Here is an 11,094-nt window from a genome sequence, read left to right as displayed (position 1 = left end):
ACAGCTGGTTTCTAATTTCTTTGTGGCGTCACTAAAAACAACGCTATTACATAGGTCTATTTACATTGCAGTTTTAAGTGTTTCAGCCTGGAATGTTTTCTGAATGAGGCACAAAACAGGGTGACCAATCAGAACACAAGTCGTTTATAAATCAGTCTTAGGGCACAGTACCAAAAGCAGCCGGTTTAAAGGATATATAGAAGATATTGGAAATAGTTATGAAAATTTTTTTATAAACCCACACAAACGTCATAAGTGGACCTCGAGGAAAAATAAAATGCAAGAAAAACGTAGGATAGGTCCGTTTTAAAAACAACCTAACAAATCTATTCTCTCTGTGCAGACTGTAGCTAGACTTGTCTTAATTTGTGACTCAATGAATCGTTAAATCGTACGTTCGATTCAATAGAAACGGACAGTTCGAATGAATCGGCTCCATCACTGTTCTCTTCAACAGCTGATTGTGTGACAGCCTGAACGCAACACTCAGCAGCCAATGAGAGCGTGGTAATAATACACTTTTCTGGCAGTTGCAAGTAGTTAAAAGTTGTGTTCTATAAATTTCAGAGGTTGTAAATCAGCTTTGAAAATGATCCTATTTTCAACAAGATTTTGACAGCACAACTTTACGACCTCCCTTAGCAAATAAACCCCTTCAAGGCAGGGTGCAACCACTGAGGCATTCTGGGTGGTGTAGTATTTTCTAAACCTCTAAGAAAAACATAATAGAAAAAAACATAATATATTTCACATAGTATCTCATACACAATGAACAGCTATTACATTAAGTCATACTAAGAAAGGGGCTTTCATTTCTTAAAATAATTTCCCTAACTTACATTAATTTATATTTATAATAAAAAAAAAGGGACAAAACACAAACTAAAAGGATATGCACTTATTCAGAAGTCGGAATTTATTGGTACACCATCATCTTCACACACAAAAGAAAACTACAGCAGCCTAAGTTTCTCATAATTCTCTTGGGTGAACCTCTCAATTAAAGGGAACTTAGATAGCAAATTATTGGTCATTCTCTTCAGTCATTTATTCTTGAAACATTATATTACATCATACAGTCAGAAAATACATAGTGAAGGAGTCAGACAGTACCTTCAAATGAAGAGCATTGAGAGTACATTGAATGATACAAGCAAAATCCAGCAAGATCTGCACTACAGTTTGCCAGGGGGAAATCCTTTAGGAGATGGTGGGCTGCTTCACGCGAGCTGCTGTTAACAGCTGGTTACACACATCCATTTGAACATCCCAGTCTTCAACACCAACGAAACCCGCCCTTCTAATGATATAATTTAATGCAAAACTTAAATTTTAAAAACATTCCAAGACTTTTTTTTAAATTGCATGTACTCTGAACAGATAAAAATACATTATACCATCAAAAGTGTAGCATGAAGAAGCCAACTTTTACTGAATATACTGTATATATTTATATATAAAAGAAAACTAGAAAATACAACAATAAAGGAATGGTAGGGAGCTTTTGTATGCACGTGTCCTTGTATTAGACAAAGTAACAAAAAGTATACATTCCTACTCATGCAAGATATAAATCAACTCTGCACAGAAAATATCTTCAGTATTGTTAATAGTTACAGGTGGTTCTCCCAGTATCCTGTGATTTACCCTGTGTTCATATAGATGACCTGATGCTTTCGGGTGACTGAAAGTTGCATTCACATGGCCACTGATAACTGTGGACTTTAGGTGGACATATCTTATAAAACAGCAAACCTGCATTATGTTGGGTCATCTGTATGAACGGCCGGCATGGTCAGTATTTGCAACTACATGAGAAGCATCTTGATTTAAACCGTATACACTAGTCACGTGATTATTGACTAATGCTGTTTAATTAAACACTTCAGCAACAAATCTTACTTGTAGAGTTTAGAGAAAGGAGGACTACTACTTCAGCTGGATGTTAAAACTGAGTGCTACAGCGTGCTGGACCAGGCAAACAAAAACAGAAATTACATTAGAGCAGGTTCCTCAATTAGCACAAGTACAGTAGTGTGGAAACAAAAAGGCATTTGGAAATAAAATGAGGAAAAAGATGTAATTCACCACAGTTTGCCAAATGAACAAGGCAGAAGAACAGACAAACATAGGTATGAGCCAGGCCTTTGTCCAGGTAACAGGAAGTTCAGTTGATGAAAAAGTGACACCAACAGTATGGAGGGCACATTTCGGAAGGATATTAAGCTTCCCATAAACAGTAGTCTCCAGAGAGAGCCAAGGAACCACGTACTACAATACTGACTGAAGAAAATTAAGCTGATGTTCAACTGATACTTTTGGTTTGGTCACTGATTTGTCAGAATTAGAAATCCTTCATAACTTCATGTGGAGCCTTCGAAAAGACACTTTTATCTAGGTTCCTGGTTAATCATGCTGTAACAACCATCAGGGACGAGAGACCTGGAGTAATAACCTTGATGACCCTGACAGAATAGTAAGCGTTAGTTACGCTGTTCATTATAGCAAACCTCCTCGAAGTCTTAGTGTGCAGTAAACTTGTAAAGCTGTATGCTTTACAATAATAATGGAAAAGGCCAACAGACACAGTAGAGTAACAGTGTTGTATCTGCTTCATTCTGTCATAAGTTTCATGGGTTACAAAGTCCAAGCTATTCGGAACTTGGTCCCAGAACTCACCCGTTTTCTCCAAGTCCAAAAGTGCACCAGGTTACATAATTGGAACCACGTGGCAGGGCTCGTGCAGTACAGCTACTTGGGGGACATTGTCAAACTAAAATTTAGGCCTGTTGGAGGCTGGAAAGTGGGCTGGGCAGGGTTTCTGGCATGAAGCTGAGAAATCAGGTTCAGAAAGCTCTCCACAAGGGGTTGAAACAGAGTAAGAGAGATAGAAACAGACATACCGCGCGCACACACACACACACACACACACACACACACACACACACACTCACATGGGGGAACTGACGCTAAGCTCATGTTTAATGCAAGGGGGGAAAAGGCGCTGAGAGAATGAAAGAAAGCAACAAACAAAACGCAAAACAATACGAATAAAAAAAAAGAAAAAAAAGAAAAAAAAAGTCACCCAACATCATCGACAAGAAGAAAATAAATCCAGTTACTTAAATGAATGTCAGCTATTAAGACAATGGGAGAGCAGAAAGGGGTTAGGGAGGTTAGTGGGACTGAATGTTGGACTGACACTGATACAGGAGAAGAGGTTTAGGAGAAAAATCAAAAGGAATGTGCGTTTGCAGTGAAGCAGGAAAGTGTGGATCCACACAACTTAAACACATCAGTTGTGTGATCTCACGAAAGAGGAAAAAGACTAATAGAACAAGAGATCCAATAAATACAGGGAGGAGGGAGGTGGAGCAGAGGGGAAGCCAGCCTCAGTGTTTGTGATATGATTCTGAGTGTTGGAGGGGTTTGGGGAGAGGGCGAGGGCACCATCGGTCTCAGACACAATCAGCACTGTGAGAAGGTCTGCTTTATCTCGTCCAGCACGTTCCCCAGCAGCGACGGCTCATCACATTTAGCGTCAATGGAGACGGTCTGATCAGCCTGAGACAAAGAGAGAATATGAGTTGAGAATAGATGAAGTAGGAAGAAAAGTGTAAGTTGCAAGCGATAAAATGAAAATGTATATAAAAAAAAAAAAAAAATAGTTTACACTTTTTGTTGCCCAGCAGCTTGCTTCCATTTTTTATCAATGACCTTTCACACAAGTTTTGGTTTATCAATAAAAAATGTGTTTGACATGTTTCTATCCCTAATTTTTATGCTGCAACAGGTGTACCATTGGCTGACCTGACTTCACCGTAACCTACTGATCAGGAAATTTGGTTTATTTTAGTTTTTTTACTTGACTTTGCTTTACCTACGTTCTTATTTACTTATTTGCTTGCTTGTTTGTTTGTTTATTGATTGATTGATTGACCTTGGAACTGTTAAGCGAGATTACATTTCTCTACCATATAGAGGTGTGTAAAGCACTTTTAATTTAGAAATGCTGTAAGCTTTTCTGTATCTCAGTAAGTGTTGAAAAGTGGCAGCATTCCTTTTAAAAATACTCTCACCTCCTCCTCAGTCTAAATATACCTCTCCACCATGCTGTGTGTGTTTGTTGTAAGAGGTATATGAAGGAAATCTGTGAGGGAAAACTATGATACACTAGGGATATGTGAGGAAAAAACAAATGTATCCAGTCTTATCTAAAGCAATCTAGATTGCTTGTATCAGTAAGCTAAATGCAAATGTCAAAAATCTGTGTATGTGACAAAGAACAGGAAATGGAGAACTCACAGTTTTGACCAGCAAACAGACATGGTGACCCTGGATTGACCTGCTGTACATGGAGGCGCAGGAATCGATCCTCTCCACAACTGAGAGACAGAGTAAGAGTGAGTGAGTGAGAGGAAATGAACATTTCATCACTTTCTATGAGCTCTATGAGCTGGCTTTATGTGTTTGGAGAAAAAAAAAAAAAAAGTTAATCTTGTTACATAATCAGTTATCAGTTATCTCAGTTGAATGCTACTATTTTCCACTGTTGGTAGCTTTCACAATCATACGTTTACATTGTAACAAACAAAGTAAATTAGGTCCATTTATCAATTGCGTTGGGCCGAATCGTTGGAAATAAAAGAAAGCCGAAAACACAGAAAACCCGAAATGTGAGACACATCATAGGTCTTTTAAAACAAAAAAAGACCGGCGTGATAACATGTTTGTTTATTTGAGCTTGTCCAATTTAAATATTGGCAGCTAGAAAGATATTTCTAAAATCAGCCAATTTGGCCACTTCAGGCTTATTCTTTAAAATCTGCGTACAATGAAAAAACACATTTACATTGTGAATTAGAACCCTACAATAAAGCTAAAGCTGATACTTAAAAAAAGTGTTTACTAGGGGAAAACACCTACCAGAGAAATGATGATGGAAGCAGATCCTAGCCAAAAGGTGGTGGAAGGGCATGTTGACTCCCTCCAGCCTCAGAGAGCTGCTCTTCAGGTCACCAGACTCCAGCAGCTTGGCGTACGCATCACTGTTTACACAATTACATTGACAAATTTCCATTAACAAACTGAAAACTAGCAATGGCAACACAAACTTTTACACAAGAATTTTGAATTCTAATCAAAAGTGGTTCCTTGTTGCTGACCTGTAGCAGGGAGTGGTGATTAGGTATGATGTGCAGGTAAAGTGCAGTTTGAAGTCCAGTTTTTCATGGGTTGAGGAGTCTTCCGACTGCAGCAGGAAAATAAAAGTATGCAGGTATTTGATGAGACACTGTGCATTTTAACTATACTCACAAGCTTTGTTCTGTTTATTTGCAGACAGTTTCACCTTGACTATGAAGGTGAGGGTTCCTTTCAGTTTCTGAGGCATGACAATACTTTGCACTGAGAAAATGAAGCGGGCCTCATTTGATACCCCTGTGGAACACCAAAGCAAAAATTACAATTTATAAAACTAATCTTAACAATGTGGGTTTAGATTGTACATGAAAAAAGTGTACACCAAGCTTCTGAATTTCATCACAATTTTGGACTATACACACAAAAACAATTTTAACTCTGTTTTGTAAATGTTTTTTGTATCTGTTTATAAATGTAAAATAGCTATGTTTGACAAGTCACTTTTATTATAAAACCTGTGGCACAGTTAAAGCACTTTGAATGGCACCTGGTGGCAGCTGGAAGGGTACGACGAGACCATCATGGGGTCCAGCTCCCTCTGGTCGTTGCAGTTTGGAGTTGAGGGAGTCCAGCACATTGAACTCCATAGATTTGAGAAAGCTGTCACTTTTGTTCTCAAATATGACCGACACGACCACTTGGCTGCCGTCCTGCAAGTTGCCCTGAATATCATACACCTGGAGAAAAAAGGCAATTTTCTTTTACCCTACTGTAAAAAGGCGTCACAATCTTCAGCACAGAGAACACAGTCAAGTTTGAACAGTTCAGAAAAAACAGGTTTAAAGTTTTAAACACACCCTGAAGAGTCTGGAGCACAGAAAGACCAAAGAAAGAGGGAGTCTTTGACTCGGAATTAGTAAGCCTGAAAGCTTTCTATGCACATTTTCTGAATGTGAGGCCAAATGAACGGTACTTACAGTGAGCACCAAAAAAAGCACGTGAAACTGTTTTGGTTCAAGACTTTGAATAAATGGATTTCAAACAGCATAACTTTCTGTACTGTCAATATTTTTGGAGCACACTGTATGCATTTATCTTCATAAATGCTATTCAAGCATGAAGAGAACAGCAAACTATTCTGAAGCATTCCACAGCAAAAGAGTGAAAACCTCTTTACATCAGTGTATTTTGTGTCATTACCTGATTGGCATCCTCCTTCATCTTTAACATACACAGGGAGACAGGTAACAGGGCAACATTAAGACATCTGAATGTCCTAAAAAAATGGATCAGCTAGCAACTAGCCTGGCAATAAGACTGTCTAGTAATAGTAACTCAAACAAAAGGCCTGTGGCCTCTCAATGGTTACAGTAAAAACAGTGAGTAGTAAAAGTAACTTCATCCATAAATAATAACATGTCCAATAATGATCGCAAGAAGGTAATACAGATCAGCTGTTCAGAACACATTTAGACTGCACCAACTGTTTATATTAATTTGGAATTCCTTCAAATTTAATTCAAGCTCCTACTACACTCACCATCTTGATGTACGAGTTTTCAGCCAGCAGGCAGTAGTTCGACATAGGCTGTGAAAAGGATGGGTAAATACATAGTTAATGCAGAGAACTTACGAAAGAACACAAGTGACAGGTGAATATAAGCAATTTCAGGGCTTTCATCATTTCATTTGCTTCAGGAATCCTCTGAAGCAAGGGTGCTAGCTTGCAACTTGTTAGCTTTATGTTTCTACGCACTGCCAGTACATATGGAGAAACTGAACCCTTTAAATACTCCAATAGTTTCCTCAAATAAAAACCACACTACTTTGGTTTTAAGTCTTGTGAAACACGTTTACACCGGTGGTCTCTAAGGGTGTTCTCACATATAGGTCATTTGGTCCACACCAGGGTTGTTGTGACATTGTGTCTTTTCATTTGTTTTGGTTGGGTTTCCACTGCAATGGCTGTGCAACAAATTATGCATGTGGGTGTTTATTTCTGTTGGTCAGAAATTTTGCAGGAATACAATCGTGGTTACTCACACTTGCCTCCATGAAAATAGAAAAACAGAAAACAGAGATGCTTAACATCCATGTGCATCACAATCAACCTTACTTGATATCTGCTTCTTTATGATGGGCTTGTCAATTTGAATTTGACCAAACCAGGTTGCTAATGCCTCACCAAAAATATGTTCTGCCATCATTAGCAGCAGCTCATGCTGCAAGAATGATATGAGTATCTGTCAAGAGTCAGACGATAAACAGGCAGAACATGCAGAAACAGAACAGCACTGACATGCTGGTAGAAAAACAGGAAAGCATGGTCTGATGCTGATTTCCCTCATTTGGCATGGATCATCATTAAAATGTGTTCCCACCATCAATGAACTGAACAAGAATTCACTTAGAAGTGGACAGAGATTCATGATTTTTGGAGGACCACAGTTCAGTTCTTTGTTACAGACCCGACAGTGGCTGGAGTGTTCACACATATCAAAGCAGGCAGAACTAAAAAAAAAATAAAATAAAAAAATAAAAAATAAAAAAGATTGATAGGTAGGTGTATGGTAGGTGTGAAAGTGGCCTTAACAGAGTCTGTTGCCTTAATTGTCAAAGACAGTTACACAGTTTCAGGAGTAACAGACCTTTCATGTATGGTTTTATAACATTGTGTTTTGTTACTAAACTAGGAACTACTAAATATTTTAAAAGAAAAACAAGAGGCTAAAAAATAAGAGGTATAAAAACAGTTGATCTTTCATTGGCTGAGGGAGTAGAATGGTGCAACTTTCTGGTGGGTCAAATCAAATGTCCTTGGACAGCCCTGTTCTAATGCGTGATTTCTAAAAGTTGTTTGTATAAACTACATGAAAATCTTTCGAAGTGGCGTAATAATATAATACTTCCCTTTCTTTTTTTTCTCTTTCAAGAAAGCCAGCACTTGGGTAATAGTCAATTACAGAACTGACTACTCCCAAAAGATTTTCTGCTTACTCCTAGTCTATACCACACTAACAGTTGTGCAAACTAAGTTAGATTAGTGGTCACTCTGAAAGAATAATTTCATTTAAAGTTTCACAAAAATAACACATATGCCAGCTTTTCTAGGAAACAGAGAAGTTCTACTTAGCAGTGTTCTGTGATTGGTGGAATGAAATTACCGGCAGGGGCTCTTCCTCCTCCATGGTTCCGTTTTGTACAGAATCCTCTCCTCCTCCGTCGCTATGGTGGTGATGATGGTGATGCCGCTTCTTCTTCTTCTCCTTTTTCTCCTCTTTTTCCTTCTCTTTCTTCTGCTTCTTTTTCTTATGTTTTGAGGATTTCTGAAGAAGAAGGGAACCAGGTAAAATTAGCTTACTGCCTAAGTTCACTGAATGTCCCACTTTTCTTCACACTTACATACATACAGCATAACATACAGACCCAAGATCTGAACTGTGCTTCAAATTAAATGTCACCACTGTTCCACTGGTTGCAACCAATGGAGACATATGACTCTTTTCAGAATCTATATGAAAAACTACTTCTGCTTATGAAATCTTAAAAGTAGGCATCACAACAGAAATACAAATGTCACATTATTATTATTTCTCACAGAGCACCAAAAACGTTTTCACATGGAATCACTAAGATTATGTATGACTCACCGCCTCCTCAGGTTCCGCGTCTTTGGGCTCATCTGCTTCAGAGTCTGGAGCTGCTGCTAAACTCGTTTCAGGAGCTGGAGCTGCGGCAGGGGCTGGGGCTGCTACCTCCTGAAAAAACCCTCCAGGTCAGCATGTGTGACAAAGCTAATACATAAAGGTCTGACACAGCTACAGATCATGCACAAGAAACACCACACACAAAAACAAGTCTGTTCTTGCTGCAATATTCCTGTCTAGCTGATTGATTTGACCATGTTCTGGAAGATGACACTGAGAAGAAAGTAAAGACCAAAGAACAAATCAACCTGAAGTGGAAGAGACTGGTGAAAGAGATGATAAAGTAGATTAATAAATGCTCATATCCTCCTACCAATGCATAGTATTTGAGTTTATTTACAGTGAAAGCAAGTACAGTAATAAAAGTAATAAAAATTGTTCTTCAGGTGACCTATGTCTGTTATGAGCAGCATCAACAGCTGACAATGTGAGTGTGAGGCAGGATCAACAGGAACTGTCAGCAAGATTCCTTTAGGTTTGTGACTGCAAAAACACTGCTCACAACAAAGCAACATGGACAACAATGGTTATCAAAGCTAGTCAGACAAACATAAACTAACAACCTAACAAACAGAATACAAATTAAATGTGACGATCCCTGTGAAAAGCATGATGGGACGTGTGACAAAGTGAGACAAACGGGAAAAGGGAAAGATTTTGTTAGGAGAAACAGAATGGACACCACATTGTGAGAGGAAGGATCGAGAGAGGAACTGGACCTTGGCGGTTGGGGCAACAGGAGTGCTAGAGAGCCAGAAATCCAGATCGGAGGCCTGGAACAGAGAGGGCAATGTGAGGAAGATGAGTCTAAGAAAACAGCTCCATGATGGATGTTTCAACCAACACATGTGACCTTCGCACTGCAGCACATATACTTTGCAAAGTAATCAAAATCTTGTGATAAACCCCGAGCTGAAATATGAGGATCAGAAAACCTAGCCAATTCAGGTGACAGGCCAAAACCTTTCCTTTGTTAAATTTCTTTAACTAAACAATTTCTGGTCTGAGTTTGCCCCAATGAGTTCAACTTTCATCCTTTTGAAATATATTGGCCTTGACTAATGGCATAGCTGTGTGCTACCATATAATTTTTTTTTATTCCACTGTCATGCTGCCTAGTTTAGTGCAAATTCAACACAGCAATGGAATTTTGAAATGCAGTTAACCAAGAGCCACCAAGCAGTAATACATAGTTGTATAAAAGCATCATAACATAAATTAGTAAAGAATTGTTTTTAATTGCAAAGAATCTCAGTACTGCACTAATTTAAGATAATGGCAAGAAGAGTGTTTGCCAGTATGCTGTAGGGATGTGCACTCAATAATATAAACAGAGTTTTCGTAAGAGTTCATAAGAGAACACATACCTGGTTAATTGCAGGGAAGGAAAAAGCAAAGGGGGAAAAAAAAAGGGGGAAGCACAGACTAGCATAGGGCTGTAGGCTTACTTTTTAGATGATCGCACTAGAGGTTAAAATTGAAAAAGGTTTATTATGCCTTAGAGTATGTTGTTAATGTTATATAGACTCAGCTTTATGTCACTGTTTATCCTCTGTTAGATTGATTTAGTTTTTTTGATTTAATCAAAATATCGTACCTATAGTTGTATGTACAGAGATAACTATGAATGTGTGCTACGGTAGGACACTGACACCAAACACACTATTCTGCCTTCTCAGTCATGTCCTTAACAATGTCTTTGTATCGTGCTGACGTTCAGGCACCCGTTTTAGAGTAGCAAAGCATAATACATATACTTGCAAAAGTCACACTTTATAGTCATTTAAGGAAAAAAAAAAAAAACAACAACTAAAATCCATGTTTCCCTGAATTGTTAGCCTGCTTATTTTCTCAGTTTTCCTTTGAAAGTAATGAACTGACTTCAGAATTCAAACACTGGCACCCTGAACAGTTAACAGAGCACTCAAGTATATCTCTAGTATGTTGGTCATGATCAGCTGTCACATCATCTCTGTGACAGGATTATATAGACCGATAGCAATTAAAATTAAAATGTAATTAATTATTAAAAAAAAAAAAGGAAAAGCAAATGACCATTACAATTACCTATCACAAAGACTCTAAAGAAATAACATGCATACAGCATAAACCAGGAATGTCAGACTTCAAACCTTGAAGACCACAGAGCTGTTTTGCAGGAATGCAACAATCCAATATATCATCTTGTATAGTTCAAAACGAACCTCTCAATTCAATAAACACGGGCATCAAACATCACATTCAA

At 38.2% G+C, this 11,094-nt stretch overlaps 1 protein-coding gene across 5 annotated transcripts in view; it reads right to left on the bottom strand.

Annotated features, from left to right (window-relative positions):
• Positions 1 to 893: 893 nt before the first annotated feature.
• The window catches only part of ap3d1 (adaptor related protein complex 3 subunit delta 1), a 33,629-nt gene continuing 23,428 nt past the window's right edge, over positions 894 to 11,094 (bottom strand). For 2 of the 5 annotated variants that reach the window (XM_036586794.1, XM_036586795.1), the window contains exons 24-34: positions 9,569 to 9,622; positions 8,793 to 8,900; positions 8,307 to 8,468; positions 6,683 to 6,730; positions 6,343 to 6,363; positions 5,690 to 5,879; positions 5,351 to 5,439; positions 5,166 to 5,251; positions 4,927 to 5,048; positions 4,306 to 4,385; positions 894 to 3,564 (exon numbers count right to left, since the gene is read on the bottom strand). In XM_036586794.1, coding sequence (XP_036442687.1) covers positions 3,469 to 3,564; positions 4,306 to 4,385; positions 4,927 to 5,048; positions 5,166 to 5,251; positions 5,351 to 5,439; positions 5,690 to 5,879; positions 6,343 to 6,363; positions 6,683 to 6,730; positions 8,307 to 8,468; positions 8,793 to 8,900; positions 9,569 to 9,622 — 1,056 coding nt within the window. In that variant the 3' untranslated portion in view covers positions 894 to 3,468. The remainder of the gene's footprint in view (positions 3,565 to 4,305; positions 4,386 to 4,926; positions 5,049 to 5,165; positions 5,252 to 5,350; positions 5,440 to 5,689; positions 5,880 to 6,342; positions 6,364 to 6,682; positions 6,731 to 8,306; positions 8,469 to 8,792; positions 8,901 to 9,568; positions 9,623 to 11,094) is intronic. The other 3 variants (XM_036586796.1, XM_036586799.1, XM_036586797.1) reach the window with 2 other exon arrangements.

The sequence above is a fragment of the Colossoma macropomum genome, unplaced genomic scaffold (genome assembly GCF_904425465.1).
Source record: "Colossoma macropomum unplaced genomic scaffold, Colossoma_macropomum, whole genome shotgun sequence".
In the NCBI taxonomy this organism is placed as follows: Eukaryota; Metazoa; Chordata; class Actinopteri; order Characiformes; family Serrasalmidae; genus Colossoma; species Colossoma macropomum.
Note: the sequence above shows the minus strand (reverse complement) of the source record. Positions and strands in the feature narration are given on the sequence as shown.